Raw genomic sequence first — 20,615 nt, 5'->3', positions numbered from 1 at the left:
TCACTCTGGAAAGAAACAAAGTCTGCTTAAAATGGAGTCATCCTATGCATCCTGGTTCCTCTAATTCCTTCTCTTTGCAGTTAACGAACACATGCATGGATTTTTTCTATGCTCAAAATGTTCACTGCTTACGTATTATTGATACGGGTTTAATCCTCTACCAAGCGACAGTGCAAGACATGGGAATACCCAAAGTGATGAACAGCTGCTTTGTTTTCAAATAGGTGTGCCAGAAAATATAAGGAAGACATATAACTGGTAGAGAGTTCACACAGAGAAGGTTTTAGGCCAGAAACTCACTTTCATAGCTAAAACTATAAAAAGTCCACTACCCATCCTACAGTGTTCTTTTGACTGGCAGATACTGGTACCCCCTTGTTATGATCTGGTGACAAACACGGACATGTTTATGGACAAACCCCACATACTAACCATAAACCAATTTGCTACATACCTTAGAATCAGATTATATATCAAGATGAAAATACTTATCCAAATGAGTGTGTCTCCCATGCCAACCTCCACAACGCTGTCCCACAAACAAAAGGCTTTAAAGAGAAGCACCCTTCACCCAGGAGTAACAGCTGGTTTTGTGATCCCAAGAGCAGCTGCCGACTGCAACTTGTAAGCATTTGTTAGAATGAATTCACATCATGCAAAGAGTCACCAAAACAATTTTATTTCCAGTGTTTAAGTGGGTATGCACACAGGCATGATACAGGTTTGGATTCATTAGGTCTTCATGCAGAATTATATTCTCAATAAAAGAAACCAGTTCCATCCAGTATCCACTATCTACACGCCTATGTTACAACATTTATATCAAATCTGGTATCTGAAGAAAAGATACACATGTAATATGTACATTTAAGTTACTTATTTTACAGAAAGATTAAAAATTCAAGTCACATAAAACTCAAAATCTGTATTAAAATTGGAAATATAAAACTCCAATATTTACTGGAATGCCTAAGGAATGGAAGCTCTGTAGCCACCTGTGTTAACATTTGTAAAATGTCATGAAACTTGTTAACCGTAAAATGCATTCATTTGTTTGTAGTAAGTTTCTCTAATTTAACAATATGGCACCCTAACAAACCAAATGAATTTATGATGAGGCACTTGTTAGTGACTAAACCAAAAGAACAATTTTTCTGCATACTAATGCCAGGCCAACTCTCAGTCAGAAAACCATGTATACACTACACAGCATGTTGCATCAGATGCTTTGTTCAACATTTGTATGCAGCCATCAAATATACTTTTTCTTAAAATATATATATATATACTTTAGTGTTCTTCTGGCTGTGGTAATGCACTGTGAAGACGTTCCACAGAGCATATTGATGAAACCAGCCCAAATGAAGGCTGCATAACAACAACAGTACGGGAAAATATATATATATATATGTACACACACACACACACACACAGAGTTACTGGGAAGTGTAACAGTAAGTTAATGAATTGCTGTAGTGGACATATCTCCCCATTTCAAAGATACTGGTAGAATCGAGATCTTACCACTTGGGCCCCAGACAGTTTATGAGGATGGGCATCAACTGCTGGGCTAAAGTTGGTTTTGTTCACGTTCTGGTAATTTTCACCATTTACCTGGTCTGGTGGTGGAAATGGTCCCGAAGGTGGTGTTCTGTTAATTAAAGTCAAGCTGCTGGAAGAACTGCCTTCATCTGCCTGCATCTCTGCAGATAAAGGCAGATCTACATTTGATGCATCTGCTAAGCTAGTGTTCTCAAGTCTGGGCTTTCCAGTTTCACCCGTATTAAGGTCAGTTGTGCTAGTGCGTAAACGTTCTCGTGCAAGCCAGTCCGAGATCGAGAGGTCCTGCGCTGGACATTTGGGCTTCAACCGATTCACAGCTGAAAGCTCAGATTCTCTCTCTCTACTCTGACTCGGCTCTTGAGCTTTCCAAACATTCAGGACACTTATTTCAGCGAAATCCCTCTGTCCTCCAAGCGTATGCCTTCGCCTGATGTTTTTTCTCTTTGCGGTCTCTGCAGAGTTAGCTTTCTGATTCCCAACTCCAAACATGTCATCTGCAGATGACTTGAGTCGCAGCTTTAACCTATCTGTAATTTTAAGTCTCCAGGTAGGTTCTTGTTTGTCAGCTTCACTTCTGGCTGATGTAGCTAAACTGCTTGTTGATCTTCCTTTTTTCATTATGTCAAACATTTTGGTCACAGTAGGCAAGTCCTTCTCACTCTTCGCATCTCCTGAACACTCACTGTCCGTTTTGTGCCGTGCAGACTTTCTCCTAGACAGTGTATCACATTCAATAAGTTTGTGTGAGCTAAAAAGTCTGCGACTCTCTAACTTTGGTGTTGAACTTCCCTCAGTACAACTTACTTCGCTTTCTTCAGAGTTCCTCCGACTGGTCTTTACCACTTCTGCAACTTTCCCCTTGGACAGCCTTTCAGCAGCAGCACTGGTGGCGAAGACAGGGAAGTCACTTTCACTGTCCGTCTCCATAGGGCGCCCTTCGCTGATCAATTCACTTCTTTCATCATCAGCATCTTCTCCCTTGCTTTCTGTCACTGACTGTACCTCAGGGCTCAGCATACTGGCATCCAAACCAGTCAGACACATAGTAGATGAAGTAGTTGAATAATCTGAGGTGATGGAACTGACATCAGCTGCTAAAAACTCTTTGTGTTTAACTTCAGGGCTGGCTACTTTTTTGCATGAGTATTTGTGCTGGGAAGCCTGGGAGGAAGTGCTTAGCATAGTGCCAGAGTCAGACACTGTCTCCTCAACCTGGGGAGAAGATTGTGAAATAGCCATTTTTAGGTTATTCTTCTGCGTGGTTTGCAGACAGCTGAGATTCGGTGATTTTGTACATTTTTCATGGTAAGGCAGTGAAGGTTCCTCCGACAGGATACTTTCTTTTTTTAATGACTTCTTTTCATCCTTTACAACATTCACATCTTTTTTACTGCTGTTCTCTTTTTCCTTCAGGACAAACATCCTCTGTTTTCTCCCTGTGTCTCGCTCTCTTTCATATTCCCCTTTAGCTAAGTCCTCTTTTGTCATGTCACCACGAGATTGTTCTGCAAGCTCCTTCTTGAAAAACACATTATCCAACTCATCCTCCGAACTGCTTGGTTGCGGTTTCTCTTTTGTTTTTTTCCGCTTGCGACTAGCTGCTGCAAAAATGGAGGACACAAGCAGTTCCTTGCTATACTGATCCTTTCCAGAACCCCAAGAACCCTGTTAAAGGAAAGTGAGAGAGCATGATTAGAAATCACAAAGAAACATTTGTTAGCCTGAGCTTAGTAAAAACACATCCTGAGTTTCACAGCGGATGGTCTTGTTCAGGAAATATTCAGGAAATATTTCCATGCTCTTTCAATAGTCTACATGACATTGCCCAAGAAGTAAATTTGCTTCCTGAGAATTCCACTTTTTACCTGAATCTCTTCAACTTAATGAAGTCTGGTTTGTGTATACAGAGCTATGCAGTTTCTGACAGACTAATGGAGCAGCTCCATTACAGGAAGACAACCTTTGCATGACTTGTTTGCAACAAAAACTGCTTCTTATAAGAGGAGGAGCTACTACTTTCTGACGCAGGAAAGGCTAAATTCTACATATACTTTTCTCAGTGAACTAGTGAAAACCAAATACTGTCCGGGAGTAAACAGTATGCCAACAATGACAGGGAAAATACTATACACATTTATCTCTACTGAATGAGGTGCAGAAAGGAGGTAAGAGCTCCCAGTTGCAACAGTATGGAACAAAGCTGTTTATGTGTGCAGCTGACTGCTCTGGCAGATGCAGCTAACTGCAAACAAGTGATACTTTTCCAATGTAACACTCAAAATTTGACGAGAAAAAGTATTACCACTTATAAAAAAAAAAACAACAAACCCACATAAGCTCTGTACTGCATACCTAAGTGATACAGTAAAGGAAGCAAGCAAATATCTAACAGATTTCAGAAGCTTGTAATTACATCATTTCACAAAATTACTTACCTTAGATTTTGCTGAGTCACTAGTAGCTGAATCTGTGGAAAAAATGAAAAAGACAATTCTGCTCAGTTCTGTGCAAATTTTTTTGCTGTTGCTACAGACAATGCTGGACTTATGGAAAAAGACAAGCACAGAACAAAATGTGAAGCAAATAAAACCAGAACAGAGTGAATAGTCAGAGCTCACAAAGATGCAAGCTGCACCACAGAAAGCCACCGCCATGAAAGGATGCTGTGAATTGTAGGCAGAACCAGCTCAATGATAGGAATGGCAAAGGAGCCCTGTTCTTCTAAATAAAAAAACAGAAATACTAATGTTTATTCAATACTTTAAGTGTATAGCCTCTGCAAAACCGCAGCTGAGAGACCTTTTCAAGATCATACTGTGTACCCTCCTGAGATTCAGGATACACAAAGCAAAATTGAACGCACTGTTGGCTGCCCTAGGTACAAATCATGATTCATGTAGTCATATTCTTTTTGTGAGTTTTTAAGGGAATTAGGTCATATTTTGTGTGTAAGACCCAAATCACACATCTCTCCCCACCTCTGACTATGAATAGGCAAAATTGCATTTTTAAGTTGGCTAGATTTCAGCAGCTACCAGTTTTGTACTTTTCTGTAACAAGCGCTAATATGAAATGAAAAATGGACACCATAGTTTCACTGTCTCGCAAAACCCAAGATTATACAATTACAAAGGGGGTAGGAAGGGGCTAGCGCAATGACTAAAAAGTATAAACTTGAATGTGTTCCACCTTTAGGGACTTTTTCCCTAGGAAGAAAGAGCTGAGCCCCCTGCCACACCCCTTTTTGACACATGGCTAATGCTTTATGACTAGAAAGACTGGTAGACCATACCATGCTATTTCTCCTCAGGGTCTGCTTCAGAGATAACAAGAACAGCAGAAAAACTTTTAAAAAGTAGCATTGATCTGTTTAAAATACTCTTGAAAGAAAATTTACAGCACAGATCAACCTTTTTTTTTTTTTAAATTTCCATTTACAAGAAACGGGGGTTTCTGCAGACAAGGCAGCTACAGTGTGGGCAACAGTCCTCCTTCTTCCTACAGTTCCAGCTGTCCATCAGTGACATCACAGAGTCCACTAATGACATCACCGTGTGATAGACTCCTCCCACTTCGCCTGTTACAACATCAGTATAAAGTGACTGTTTCAGTAAGTGCTGGACAACCCTTTGAAAACTGAAACAAAAGCTAGAGACGAAGGGGTAACATTTGTGGGATTCAACATGCTGGGTTAGTGCAACAGTATAGTGAAGGGAAGAAGGGAAAAAGTCACCAAAAAAGAGCCTGCAATGCTTGTCCTTAGCCACAAAAGAGGTTGGCATTTATAAACAGAAGGAAATCAGCTTTAGTATAGAGACATACTGCAACATACTTATTAAAGTGTCCGTCACTTGACAAGAAAACATAACTCAATTTTTTTGCATTCCTAACGTTGGGAAGGAGCAATATTAGAATACCACTGAAGATCAGTCTTTCTGCCATCACAACAAACCACTTTACAGCAGCATATCTGCTTCACCTCACGATGATGACTGCATGGGTTACTGTGAATAAATAAAACAGTATGTGCAAGCCTCATCTTTTAATGATTATATTCCTGTTAGACAAAGTTTTCCAAATTATTTCATGCATGATAAATCATCAATTCAAGTCTTTAAGAAGTGTTAATGATCTTTTGAAAAAAAAGAGAAAAACAGTTTATTAGTGAAAGAAAATAGGAAGAGAGAGTTACAGTGAGGTAACAGGGTAAGTTATTCTAGCCTATGGACTAACACTGTCCAGGCAGAGTTACCTGATACGTCTCCAGGAGATACTCCCGTTCTTCCAATGTTGGTGAGTAAATGATCTATGTTTGGCACTGGCTGAGATTCTACAGTGTTTTCCTCATGAACTGCTGTCTATAGTTAATAAACAAAGATCTCTTCATCATCGTTTCACAAATAGTTCATTACCATTCAATAGCATTTAGAAAACTGCATTATTCACGTGAGGACACGCTTTCCTCATGTGTTCTTATTTTCCCATTTTGCTTTATGTTTTTAAAACAAATGAATGATTGCATTTAAAAAAAAAAAAGTCATCACTGCAAGGACTGCTTCTGAAGAGAAAACCATACAGTGATGTAGTAAGAAATATAAAAACATTCTAGAAGCAGCAGAAGCAGATTCTAAACTAAGATCATTAGAGCACAAGTATTTATGAGACAATACTTACAAGAGGTTCTTCAGCATCATCTTCTGTGAAAAACCAGTCATGCTACGATTTAAAATAAAAAAGGTGAAAACCCCACAAGAAACACAAAACCCAAATGTGGAACAGTAAGACATGGACATTACTAAAAATGATAATCCTGGAGTTGGGTGGATAACTACCAGATCCAAACTGGCCCAATGAGAGAAAAGCCGGTCGATCTGTGTACGAACTTATTTTGTAAATAATGAAATGCATCCACTTACTTTTTGAATGAGTGTTTCTACAATTTTATATTGGTCTGGCATGTGCGTAACCATGTGTGTCATGTTATCATCAGATGTCCTCACAAGTGTTGGACCAAACACTATTGCCAGGTTTCTTGGCTCCATCTAAGAAATGAAATATTTCCACATCATACATTTATAATGAGAAAATACAATAATATGGCCAAAGTATAGTAATATAACACTATTAACATATCTGAATGGTATTTTAAGTAAGGATAAAGAAAAGGTTTTTAAAAACACATTACTGACTCAGGTATCATGTTACATTACACTGAATCTCTTCACACAGCTGCAATCCATGCTTCCAACATTTCTGCAATTCAGAATTCAACCTTAACTCACTGCAAGTAAACAGGTCCAACAAGCACAGAAAAATCAAGAACCCTGAAATGTTCTTCACACTTGCAGCAGGTCTTTGTTTTTTTTTTTCCCCATAAAGACTATTTGTTTTGGTTAGAAACACTGATGTTCTAAAATTATTACTTTTTCATATAAAAAGGCATTGGTACTTCTCTTTTTCTTTTCTCCCCGAAAATGTTTACATGGCACACAAGAAAACTGACCTGGTAATCAAATGCTGCGTTGTGTTTACTGACAAAGAGCTCATTCAATTCTCATCCAGTCTGGAAGAGGTGGCAGCAACCAACATCATACACCCAACTCACCCATTCATGATACAGACTCAAGAGCTATGCGATCGTGTCACAACGTTAATCATCCACTTAGTTCACTTTTCATGTTACATCTCTGACAAATAATTCCAAGAAAGCATCAAAGGAATACTTACCTTCTGTTTTTGCTTACTCCTCTGACATAGTTTATTGTTGTGACATAGGACAGACCAATGATATACAGGAGGCAAGGTCCTTGTGCTTACCAGAAGGAAGCCGCAAACATGACACAAGCCTCTAATGCTCACTTTGACTTGAATTATGGCCTTTGACAATTCATACAATTATTGTATCACCTCACCTATCTAGCCTTATATACTCTGCAATCTTAACATTATTTAAACATTTATACAGCCCACCAAAACCATAAAATGATAAATAAAATGTCTGCTTTAGGCATTACACTTAAAAATGACATTTACCAACATTTCCTTACAATGGCAGTATAATTCCACTACAGGTTATAATTTATTAAATATTTTTTTATATACACACATATAATTTTTTATTTTATATTTAGCCAGAAGGTATTTGCAGAACTAATGTTGGAACCTACCATATTCATCTGAACTGAGGCATTTTCTGATCTTTTGATGATTTAAGACTGAACATAGGCTCCTCTATATTGTATCAATCACATCAAATTTTTTTCTGTATCTTGCACATTGGTAGCCAAGTAACAAGACACCATGTTACCTGCCCTTAGGTAAGCATCCATAAGCACATTCATATTGTGCACACCTTTGCACTAAGCTACCCCTCCCTAAGAGCTAAAAAAGGGGATACTATTATTTGCATTTATTGCAGGGTTATAGCATGCACAGAAACACTTAATGCAAACTCTTCCCCACCCCACAGAAATGACAAAAAGTTATTCTTAGTAGTTGACTAAGACCCTATAGGGGTGAACTACCACCTTTTATATAGCGACTTTTCTCTCATAAAACCAGCCAAACCACAATCTACAGCGTTATCAAATACTTGAGTAATTACAGCAAGTCCTAGTCTCAAAAATTACTCAAGTGTCCAGGAACCCAGACTTCACACAAAGCTGGTGTGACAGCCTCATTCATGGCAGGTTCATTCATGTCACAGACATTCACATGTGTCCTGCCCAAGCACACTCTTATTGGTGTCTAGATGGGATTATATGAAATTTACAGATTTGGGGATAAATTTAGGACATAGGCAGTTATTCACACAAGAATTAATACCAGCCTGAATAAACTTAATTCACACTGAACAGGTGCATATTTTTCAAGAGTCCTTAGTCTAACCCAAAAATCTCCTCAACATAGCAAAGATCTTAATCTTGTCTACAGTAATACATTACCACTTCATAGAACTAGCTCTGCATAAACCCCATGCTTAATAAATGAAATAAACACTATACTGCTTCTGGATACCTTGTTCTTTTCTGAGTTCTCTGCTACTGTCTTCAGGTGTGCAGAAAGGAACTTGAGAGTCTCATAATGATGTTCAGGTAAATCATGAATCTGAAACAAACAATTGCTATTCAGAACGTTAAACATTTAATGCTAATTTTGTAGTGCACCTACAACACACAACTTCAGCTTACCAGTCTCTTTAGTGTTTTCAGACGCTCAACAGGATCTTCTTTTCTATTGGCATCTATAAAATCTGCGTATTTGTCTGTTAATGAAAGCAGAAATTAATCATATGTGAGCTTAGATATGTATGCGTGCATATATATATATGTGTATATATATGCATGCATATATATATGTGTATATATATGCATGCATATATATATATGTGTATATATATGCATGCATATATATATATATGTGTATATATATGCATGCATATACATATATATGTGTATATATATGCATGCATATACATATATATGCATATATATCACCACCACCACCCAGCCCTGTTTCCCAGAATACAGGTAACACACATTTGTGAATGGCCTTTGTGAGTCATGAATTGGCCTATTAGACTGTATAAAATATATGATGACAATAGGTAAAAAAACCCAGCTTTCATAGAATATTGCAACAATAAAATTGCAAATTTTACTCAGGCTTTTTTTTCCAAATTCATAATTCTTTCACCATCAGAGAAATAATATCTACAGCTCTCATTTTTAAGCTCTATAATCACCATGATTCCCTGCTCTTTAAGGAGGAAAGGGGCCTTTACTGGAGGATTTCACTGGATATTCCCTCAAACCATCTGGAAGTTGTAAGACACCTTGATCAATGATAATACCTAAACACAATCAACAATGTAAACAACATAACATAAACAACTTACCATTGGTAAAAAGGGGTTCTGGGAGCTTTCTGAAGAACGACTTCAGCAAACTGCTTATCACATTCAAGTCTCGCCATTTCTACACATTTAGAAGGACAGACATGCTTTATATTTCTATAATCACAACAGAATCAGAAGTTTTTGGCAGTTCAACCTGGAAATAGTGTGATCTAAGACTTACATCATCATGAACATCAATGTCAGTCATTCCTTTGTTGAGCTCTTCTTGCATACTTGAGATGGCAGCATTATTTCCAGGAACTCTGTAAATACCTGTGTATTCAAGACCTCTTTCTTCAACTAGTTTGCAGCATATATCAACAATCAGTGGAATATACTGAAGAAAAAGCAAAGTTATATATACATTTTAAAATAATTCATACAAAAAGTATTTTTAAATCACAATGGAAAGCAAAATTATCCTTCCATACTTTGTTGGTATGAGCTGGGGGGCAGTCATCTAGTCTAACACCAAATGTTCCTACAGCAGATGGCTTCTTTTCAAATGTCTTCCTCATAATGCTTGGAATGCCTTTTCTCCATGTTCCCTTGTCCTTTGGTGGGCTTGTCTCATCTTTTTGTTGTTAGTATAATGCAAACACAGAAATGTAAAAAAAGAAAACAAGAACATTAAGTCACAAAACCCACTGTGAATACAGGTTAACAGATTTTCAAAGATCAAGCGACACCTACTGCATTTTGACCTCTTTCCTTGCCTGGCTTCCTGCAACAGATAACTAAACATTCATCTGCCTTAAACACACCTTTTTCAGTCTTCTGTGATTCAAGGGATACATTTGAACATACATCCCAGATTTAGAAAAGCAAGTAGCCTGACAGAACTGTGGAATTTCATCATTTAAAGACTAAAGGTACATAAACTCAATTAAAAATATTAAAATCAACATTTAGTAAAGCCAGTCTCTACTAATCACTGCTCCACACAAGATACCTATGACTATACAGCCATGCTCATGGCTGTGAGCGTATGCCCATGCAGCCATGCTTACGGTCACAGTGCAGACCACTCTCAAAAATTACCAGATTATAGTCACTCCTAAATCATTCCAAGCAGGACCCAGACACTTAGAAGTATTATGCATCCAAAAGTCAGATAAAAAGCTTAGTCGCTCTGTTTACCTCTCCCATTTATCCCATACTACAAGTCACCTATACAGCAGTACTTCTTCCTTACTATTTCTGGAAATACTCTTTCAGAAGATTTGACTTTTACTTGACATCTGCAATTTAGATACATAATCTGCAGCACTGCAGGAGCAAAGGGACATTTGCTGGTAACATAAACCAGAATTCACTCACAGCTCAAATTCAAGAATGAATTGTTTAAAAGTGCTTCATCAAAAGTGACTGCTCAGCCAGTTGCACGAATTTATACGCATCCTTACAAGAACAGTCTATCAGAAATACAATACATTTATACATTTGGAGAAAGACAAAAAAGGTAGCTTGTGAAATTATTTGATGGAGTTCAGTTACTGATTTAAGTTTGCAGTGCCAGCTTATCAGAACTTAGGTTTTAGAATCTAGCAGGTTATTAATTTTGTTCTGGAAGAAAATAATATAGTTTCAAATATGTATTTTAAAGACTAAGAGCAAAAAATATGTTCTTCTCTACTCCTGAAACACTTCAGTAGAAATTGGTTTCTTAACAGCATATCTGAAATATGAATTTACCTTGTCGTCACTTCCAAGTGAGGTGGAGGCAAAAGTATGAATTACACACAAAATTATTTCCAAAGCTTGGTGAAGTTTTGGTCACAAGAAGCATTATGTCTGTAATGTACTGCTAACAGTGCATATAGCTATAGGAAAAAAATCCAGGACCCTCTTCGGAGAGGACTGAAATAGCGAGCTTCAGGGATCTGAGAAGACCTGAAGTATATCTAAGATTATATCGAAATGAAGCAGCTACAAGAAACGAATTGTTATAGCTGCAGCTTATAAAAACCCCTGGTTAATGACTGGCTTGCATCTGTATATTCATGAGTTTGAAAAACCGAGAAAGACACCTCAGTGGCCTTGCACTGGGGCTATAATTAACTAAAGAAATACACAAAAATACAGACCTTTAGTGAGGAGCTTCCTTTCAGACTCATCCTTAGGAGAATGTGGACTCTGGGTCCTCTGTTCTGCTTTAGTTCCAAGCAGAGTCTGTCTGATACTTAGACTCTGGCGAGGTGTTTTGGGAGATGGCTCTGTTTTGCTGCTTGAAGAACTGGAACAAGATATATTACTTCAGCAAAAAAATGCTAGGCAAGAAGCCTACAAAAATTACTAGCGGCATATAATTCACCTACCTCATCATCGTATTGTATTCTTTAATCCTTCGACTAATTAGATCTCTACTAGTGACACCAGTGTCCTAGAAAGCAAATTGAGATCTACTTTACAATCTTGTAAAAGGCAACAGATACTTTTTTATCTTCAGGATACAATTAACTCTTCTTGTCACCAGACCGCATTAATATCTCAGTACAGTCAAAAAAAAATCTAACAGTTTTGAGAACGTTTTAAAAAAATGAGGAAAACTGAAGTGAGTGATTACAAATTAAATGCTGCTAGAGACTTGTTTCACAGCAATACAACATGATTAAATCCTGATTAAACTGAAAGTCAACACACCCTAATACTCTGAAAAATACAGTTGTATGTGCACACAGTACTTCTATGACCAATTACTGCTACACACAGAGGTGAAACAACCATGGATTAAAATGTGCTTTTATCCATCTGTCTAATCGTGTTTATTAATCCATTATCCTTTGGATAATTATTTCGCATCTGAGCAATGTGCATGACCACAGATATGAAAATACTTCTCTGTGGCTCATCACTGAAATGAAAATGCACTGACAACACTAGGACAGGTATCGATATGCTACGTACAACAGTGTATGTTTGCCTTTTGTAATTAGCATTAACATTTAATTCACAGAAGTATCAACATTTAATCACAGACACAGGCTTCCTTCAAAGTTTCACTTTTTAAACTAAGAAACTTGTCATACTGCACCACTGCACACACCACTTTGCAATGTTCTGAAGACAGAACACACTTGTTCTAACCCTGCAATTATCTTCTAAAAAGATTAGAGATTTTTGACAGATCAGTGTAAGATGAAGTGTATCTTTAGTCAAAACAGCAACATCAATCCATTTATTTCAAAAGCCTGTTCACTGACTTTGAGTACGTAAGGCTTTTTTACAGTTACCTTGCCTTTCACCTCATTTTCTTCTACGTTGCTGTACACATTTTTGTCTTTATTACTTAATTGCAAATTATTTCTTTTGTTGAAGTACTAATTACAAGAAAATACAATAAATTTTTAATTAAAAGACAAGAACTATTGCCTTTGCATTATACATTATGATTACCTCATCATTTAAGTTGCTGTTGTCTTGTATTGCTTTAATCCATGCTAACATATTATCTCTGTCCTCAGCTTGAAATAGATACTCGCAGTCTGATGTGGTGAGTCTAAATACATTTTTCCTCTTGGTTTCACAGTATGAGATGTCTATCAAACAAGCATTGATGCTTATAGGTTGTTCTTCTTCAGACAGCGTCACTTGCTCCTTTTTATCCTTGTACAAATAAAGTGAATGACCTCGAAGAACAACATACAATTGCTTCCATGGCCGAATGCTTCCACCAACTCGCTGAAAAACATCAACCAATATATTAGTTTGCTTATTTGTTAGAACTAATGTTTCTGGGTTACAGAAATTACCTGTATTTTAAAAATACAGACTGACCGCCTACCTCTATGGTAGGCGGTCAGAATGGCCTGCAGAGAGACTACACAAAGTGGGATTCACTAATTACTCTCCATTAGAGGAGTGAATTACCCTGCAATCCCTGATAGCCCATTAAGAATGTGTTCATGTATGACAGTAGTAAGAAACAGAATGTGACTAGAATTCCACAGAGGCATTAATACAAACACAGGAAAAAACATTCAGTGGACTCTTGCCCAATTTAGACTCACTCCTACACACCACTGCAATTCCTGACTCCCAATGTTCTTTGTTAGCCTACACTTGTGCAGAAGGTTAATTTGAACTCTACTCCAAAACAGCCTAAAAAATTATAGCTTCTTTCATAATTAGCAGAGAGGGAAAAAAGACCAGAAATTAAAATCATCAAGAGACTGAGTCTTAATACTTAATTAGTTATTAGAAATTAGATTACTTCACAGATGCTTTGAAATGCAGACTTTAAGACAATGTAGAAAGCAGTCTGTAAAAGAAGCTAAGGAATTCACTGAAGTCAATGTTCTAACAGGTCTAAAATTTTGCCAGTCTTACTGAGGCTCACATCCCCCAAAAATTTATTAAAAAAGCACAACAGGAAGGCTTGAAGTTTCTTATCTTAGTGTTTCACCACCTTAGTATCTGTGGTAGGTTAAAAAAACCCAAACATGACAGGTACCTTCCCTTTGTCTGTAACAAGCTGACGAAAATGGAGCCATCCTTCCTTGGAAGCATCACCAAAGACCTCTGAAGAAGAATCTTTGCGGGAACCAGAGTCTTCTGAAGATTTCTGGCTGTCTGGGACCTAAACACCACAGAAAGAACCCCACAGTGCACTTCTGAACACATTTCTCTACATTCCTTACATTCAAGATGTTTCTCATTTTAAAAATGCCCCTAGGAATGTTCTCCTGGGAAAAATACAATCTCTGAAGTGTCCTGTACAACAATAGGGGCCCTTACACGTCCCAAGAACACTTTGAGAAGGAGTCTTAGATTCTCATTAGTGTTTTTACAAAAGCACGACACAGGTACGCTTTGTTTACAGAAGCTGAGGAAAATGAAATCAAGGACCATGTGGTGAGCCTAGGAAGAAAAAGACCATGTTTAAACACGCTACGCACACAGCATGAACAATTTGATGAGTGGCAATTCCAATAAACTTCATGCCTGTGTTTAACACATCACTTTGTATAATGGTGGTGTATAATTCATACAACTTGTCAGAGCACTATGCGTTAATTCTTAGGAGTTGTTATATATATGTTTACCTACCTTAATCCCCTTTAAACTAGATACATGCTTAATGGTTCTGTTGGGAGAAAAAACAGATGTTAAAATGAGATTTTCTACACTTTAAAAACAAGATCTCCAAATTAACTGCTATCTTTTCATCAACTCACGATTTTCCCTCTTCTCTGTAGTCATCCAGTCCTTCATCGTATGACTTTGATCTCTCTGTTTTTGCAGCAGGCTGGCTATCCAGGGCACTAGGCCGGATAGATTCTAAAACAAATTGAAATTTTGGCATATGTAGGAACCTGAATCACATATTTGCAATATTTTTCAAGCAATAAATAGTACATAGTTTTCATTTCTCCAGAGAATAAAAGGAAAAAGTTGCATGAGAAAGAAAATTAAATCAACGCTCACCATGATCATGTGAAAGCTGTCGCCGAATTAAAGGGATTGGAGATGCGGGACTGGGAGGAACAGTTGTTATAGCTGGTGCTTGAGAAGCAGATGCAGAAATGACAGCAGAAGCAGGAATGTGTGCAATATCATGGTCAATACTAGGACTAGTTGGTTCATCTACAAAGGTAATATGTAATATATTAACATATTAAATGCATTAATCAAATGCTCAAACTAAAGTGTCTGAACTTCTCATTACTGGGGTATCAGTTATCTTAAACATGAAGTCTTTCAAACAAATGTAAGGGTCCAATTAATCCACACTATCAAATGTACTCTTCTTTTTTTCTCCTAGAGAAAGAGGGGCCTGTTTCATTTTGTAGAGATATTATTTGCACATAGAGATAAGAGCAAAGGAAAGCATACCTGATTACAGATTCTGCCATGAGAGAACAGAAAAGGAATTATTTTCTAAACCATTGTAATATTATTTTCAAGTAGACTACTTTTGTTTATGTGCGTAAGTGAAAAAAGACAATTAATACATCAATAAGTCTAAACTCAAGAGACAGAAAATCAATTTCTCACAGTAAAATATGGGCAGACGACTGAAAACCATTTGATTTAAATAAGCACTCAAATAATAAAGACAGGTTACAAGCAAATAAAAGCATTTCAAACAGCTATCTAGAATTCAAAGAACCAATCCCCCAACCCCCCTGTACACTGAAATAAAGCAGCAAGTATTCATATTGTTAAAAGATGGTACCACTACATACCAATTAGCTCTTCCACTAATTGTTCATATAAACGATTGCATGCGGTACATGCCCAACACCTCACAGTCTCAACAGCCACAAGGGTCATCATGAAAGATTTCAAAAAGCTTTAAGTCTTTCTAGTATTTAACGTATTTCTTACAAGATGGAGGAAGCTGAAAGATGCATTTCCAATCACTCTGAGAAAAGAGCCGTAACATCTTCTAGAACACATTACTAGTGCTAGGAAAATAATTCTACTTCATGCTCCAGGCGAAGAGGGAATGGAGCGGGGGGATCAAGTCACAAACAGCGGCTGAAATGCACTGCCATAATGAATATGAATGTATTCTAGGTGCTAAGAATTGTAATATGCAGAGCTACTGAAAAGCCTATTGAAATCAATGAACACTCAAACAGACAGAGGTTTATTCTTTGCTTTGTGCAAACACAACTGCGTGTGCTGCATTGTGCTTTTCCAGCAGTCACTAAGAGTTCTGTTAAGGCAGCACTTGTACCATCAAAATTCGGCAATGTAAATTTCAAACAAGGCAGTAAACAAAGTACAGAAAGGTTTAGTAACAGCACCCCTCTAAATTGTATGGTGTGGAAATCACAGTACTTTTTGGAGTTTTAAAGTTTTACATTTAAAAAAACTCAAACATACCCCTAAAAAGCCTTCAAGCTATAAATATTAATAAAAGGGAAAGCAAAAGAACTCGCAGCAAACCTGTGATACTGTAATTAAAAAAAAAATATCCTCAGTGATAAATTAGAAACATTTATAGATCTGTTCCCTACAGCAACCAGGAAATAGGAAACACCTCAGTTATATTTCCATTTCAGGACTACAACAGCTCACTGTCTTACCCCTTTTTCATTTGCTCAGCTTTCTTGAGCAAACCCTAAGAACTACGCTAACGTTGACTAAGGAACATAGCCACTCACTGTACGATTAATTAGTCTGTAGCACTCAAACTGGAAGCGCTCAGCTTTAGGTTATTTATATCACAGACTTATCTCAACATGTCATAGTCTGCAACTCAAGCTACAAAAATGTTAGCACTTGAAAGAAATCTGTGCAATCGCTGAACACAACAGTGTTAGGCAACACTAAAGGCAACACCATTTCCCACAACACTTAAATCCAAGAATTCAGCTGAGGAAAACAGTTTCTAAGTCCTTGAAAGCAACAATAATTATTCAAATTATTACTTCACAGTGAATCTAATCCCCAGATGTATCGAAATTAAAGTAGTTTTAGAAATAGTCAAGCTTTAGAAAAACTACAAATGACATTGGTACAGGAAGGAAATAACTGTTCAATCCCTAAAGAGGTTGAAGGCTAGCTAATGGCAAGCTTTTACATAACATGAAGTGATTACAGAGCAAGCTATGACATACTCTGTATGAGTTACTGCCTACTAATTTAACGCACTGGCAAACTCCACTGCTGCTGTCCAGCAAGAAACAAACCCCAAACAACTACATGTATCCCTTGTATTTTTAGTGCTTGCAGTATTTGTCTCCCTTTACCGTTTCCTTGATTAATTAGTATATTTGCACCTCAAAACTCCTCACACAGCATGTAAAAGGATGTGTTCAGCCCAATCAATGAAAATGCCTGTGTCTGAAACATGATGAAGTGTACAGAACAAACAAGCCAGAGGAGAAGCCACACAAAATGTCTTCTAGTGTGTTATCTCACAGTTTACTGGTGTCCCTTTCAGTATTTGTAACAAAAAGGTCAAAGACTCCAGGATTATTTAAAGTTCTGAGAAAAGGATACAAGTACCATTTGTTGTGCATTGCTGTCTATGAAGCAACCCAAGAGACCAGCCATCAGACAATGAACCAGCATGGTAACAGAGCATCTCTGGCAAAGTGGAAGATGCTGCTTGTCACCTGCATGAACATGAGCATGCAACTGGTCAACAGTCACACATAGTGACTGTCAGGAAAAGCCTTTCAATGCAAAAACACGGGGTAAGACACTTGCAAACTTGCAATAAACAGGCATCACAGCTCCAACCTGCATTAACTTATTTGCTAGCTAAAGCAAAGAGAAATTTGTGTACACTTCGGTGTACACTTTGGTACACAAATTTGTCTTTGCTTTAGCTAGCAAAAAGTTTGTATTGCATTTGTATTGCAATACACATTTGTATTGCAATACACATTGTATTGCAGTGCAGCTGGAGATCAGGGACCTTCAAAGAGAGGGAGCATCCATACACCATGTGATCTGGACAAATACTAACTTTCTGACTCTGCAAAGAAACAAATTTACCCTGAATGGGCTAAGAGGCAGAACTAGATATTCCAAAACTGAGCCGAGAAACATTTCAAAACATAGGTGAGAAAGCATGACAAAGAGGACATACTACCCCACTCTGTGGACGAAAAACTGAGGAAGAAGTACTGATCAGTTTTCTGAAGATTCAAAGGAATGAACACCAAAATCAGTGAAAGAAAAGCACAAATCTGTATCATACCCTACTATGCTCTACAATACAATTTTACAATGATTAATATTTAATGCCTTTGTTTAATGTTGATACCTGAACAGTCCTCCCAGATTACATATGAAAGTTTGAAAATAACAACCCGATCACCTGAGCACAAAAAGGAGCACATTTTGAAAACATTAAATATAATATAAATGAATCACGGAATTATTGAGGTGGATGTGAACCTCAGAAGGTCCCCTAGGCCAACCTCTTCCTTCTCCAAGCAGGTTTAGTGCTGAACTCAGACCACAATGCTCAGGACTTCTGTCCAGCAAGTGCCAAACAGAAGGGAATGATCTCTTCGTCAGTATGCTGGCTGTGTGCTCACTGATGCAGACCAGTATGGTCTTAGCCTTCATCACCATCAAGGTGCCAGTACTACTGCAGGAGAATAGCCTATTCCAGGAACAGGACTTAGCATTTGTCCTTCAATTTCAAAAGGTTCCTATCAGACCACCCCTCTAGGCTGTGTCCTGAATATGCCACCTTTGGGCAGGTTGACTGCACCCCCCAACTTGGTGTTGTCTGCAAACTTGATGAGAATATTCATCTCCTGTCTAGGTCACAGATAAAGATATTAAAACAAGATGGACCTTGAAGAATGCCACTTGTAATCAATGTTCAGGTAGAATATTAATCCTTAGCCATTACCCTTTATGCCTGATGGCCTAGTTTTCCTCCGTATCTGCAATGCATCCAACCTAGACTATGGCACAAGGATGGTATCGCAGAAAAGGTCAAAAGCCTTGCTGAAGTCAAGGTTGCTGATCCTCTTGTGTTCTCCTGTCATTCGCAGATCTAGTAATCTCATTACAAAAGCAATCACACTGGTGAAGCACTATTTACCCTTGGTAAATCTACGCTAGCTATTCCAAACATCTCCATCATGTGCTCAGAAATAAGCTCGAAGAGAACTAACTGCATGATTTCCCCAAGGTCTCAGATAAGGCTGATTGACTGGGTTGTCCTTCTTCAAGACAGGTGCATAATAACTAATAAACAGTATTTCTACAATGACACCAGCCAACTCTCTTAGCACCTTCAGATGAACTTCATTGTACTGGACAGACATGTACGGGTTGAGCTGCACTGGAGTGGTCTTAAGAGTCCCCTGTTTATCCAAGTTGGTTATGATTATGGGTTTGGTTTTGTGGATTTTTTCATTTCAAGGAAATGGTTTTATTAACTAAACACATACTCAAAACAGCTTTAAATTGCTTTTCATGAGAAGAATTTTGAGACAGCATGGACCTCCAGACATACACCCCCCCCCACACTACTCAACATACAATTTCCCAAGTGGCATACACTGGAGAGGGTAACTATACTTTAATATTAAGACAAGAAGGCACAAAACTATCAAGCACTTATCACAACACCAAAAAATCTTTACTGACAACAGGACATGCCAATGACACAAACAGATCCTGCAGCAAGCCAGTCTTCAGAGGCACTCCCTTATTTCCAGCCCTTTGTCAACACCCATTTTGCATGCAAAAGGCTCTCCATCACCACAACATACACTACCTTGCTAAAGCGTTCTTCTTAAACACAGTATTTGAAAGCTTTAAAATCTTGTCCCATGTCTAATACTTCCTCTGCGTCTCTCAGTTTAGGTCTGTTTTAGCTAGCTATAAGGCAGCACTTCCTATATAGTGCAGCCATGCGGACCACATCTCCCTGCCTTGACCTTGGCAGCAGGCAGGACATGAAGGGTCAAGCAAACACTGCTGAAGCACAGGCACAGCAAGGGAAATCAGAGCAGGGAGAGAAAGGCTGCAAGGAAGAAGCAACAGTGAGAGGAATTCAGTAAGAAAGGAGTGAGGTTGGACAGGATACTAGAGGTACAAAGAGGATCTTCATCTACACAGAGCTAAAAAAAAGTCTATCTCTGAGGTCCTCATTTCCAATAAACCTCAAAAGATGCTAAATTTAAGGCAAGCACAGACATAGGCCATTTTTCTTAAAAGCCTGTCAGGAAGGCAATCAAATAAAAAGACGTGTATACAATTTCACCTATGCATAGTGAGAAGGATAGAAACAATCAATAAACCAAAGATTAATTGTTCAGTTAAAAATAAACTACATGGAACTAACCCTGATATCACACAGGACAGCATAAAGGACTAATAAATACCCCAAAGCAGTGAGTTTGTTGCAGATCTTGAAGTACAAGCTGCTGCATCTTATTACTCAGCCTGCAAAGGTGAAAGCTCCAGTAACTGAATACTTCCAAGGCTAAACCACGTGACTTGGAAAGAGGATACACTACTGCTGGGTTCATCATGACTTGCTACCCTGTTTTTCAAGAAGAACCTTTAAAAAGTTTTTTGTTTGTTTGCATGTTAGTTTTTAAGTACTGACAGAACTGCTTGTCTGTACAAAGAACTTCATATGTCTACTTTACGTAATTTGCCTCATGGGGCCAAAAGAAAATAATGGAAACATGTCTGCATGCTGAGCATGCATTCATTTCTG

General features: G+C 37.9%; 1 protein-coding gene across 5 annotated transcripts in view; it reads right to left on the bottom strand.

Annotated features, from left to right (window-relative positions):
* Positions 1 to 663: 663 nt before the first annotated feature.
* Positions 664 to 20,615, bottom strand: part of ARHGAP21 (Rho GTPase activating protein 21) — a 113,100-nt gene continuing 93,148 nt past the window's right edge. For all 5 annotated transcript variants that reach the window (XM_061468257.1, XM_061468256.1, XM_061468258.1 and 2 more), the window contains 17 exons: positions 14,888 to 15,046; positions 14,638 to 14,740; positions 14,510 to 14,546; positions 13,914 to 14,039; positions 12,857 to 13,141; positions 11,779 to 11,843; positions 11,548 to 11,696; positions 9,892 to 10,034; positions 9,642 to 9,797; positions 9,461 to 9,539; positions 8,754 to 8,827; positions 8,581 to 8,670; positions 6,480 to 6,605; positions 6,238 to 6,279; positions 5,816 to 5,921; positions 3,999 to 4,030; positions 664 to 3,228 (listed from right to left, as the gene is read on the bottom strand). In XM_061468257.1, the coding sequence (XP_061324241.1) occupies positions 1,495 to 3,228; positions 3,999 to 4,030; positions 5,816 to 5,921; positions 6,238 to 6,279; positions 6,480 to 6,605; positions 8,581 to 8,670; positions 8,754 to 8,827; positions 9,461 to 9,539; positions 9,642 to 9,797; positions 9,892 to 10,034; positions 11,548 to 11,696; positions 11,779 to 11,843; positions 12,857 to 13,141; positions 13,914 to 14,039; positions 14,510 to 14,546; positions 14,638 to 14,740; positions 14,888 to 15,046 (3,506 nt within the window). In that variant the 3' untranslated portion in view covers positions 664 to 1,494. The remainder of the gene's footprint in view (positions 3,229 to 3,998; positions 4,031 to 5,815; positions 5,922 to 6,237; positions 6,280 to 6,479; positions 6,606 to 8,580; positions 8,671 to 8,753; positions 8,828 to 9,460; positions 9,540 to 9,641; positions 9,798 to 9,891; positions 10,035 to 11,547; positions 11,697 to 11,778; positions 11,844 to 12,856; positions 13,142 to 13,913; positions 14,040 to 14,509; positions 14,547 to 14,637; positions 14,741 to 14,887; positions 15,047 to 20,615) is intronic.

Source organism: Pezoporus flaviventris, unplaced genomic scaffold (genome assembly GCF_033815535.1).
Source record: "Pezoporus flaviventris isolate CSIRO_AGI_PZ_B2104156 unplaced genomic scaffold, CSIRO_AGI_Pfla_v1 ptg000047l, whole genome shotgun sequence".
Taxonomy (NCBI): Eukaryota; Metazoa; Chordata; class Aves; order Psittaciformes; family Psittacidae; genus Pezoporus; species Pezoporus flaviventris.
Note: the sequence above shows the minus strand (reverse complement) of the source record. Positions and strands in the feature narration are given on the sequence as shown.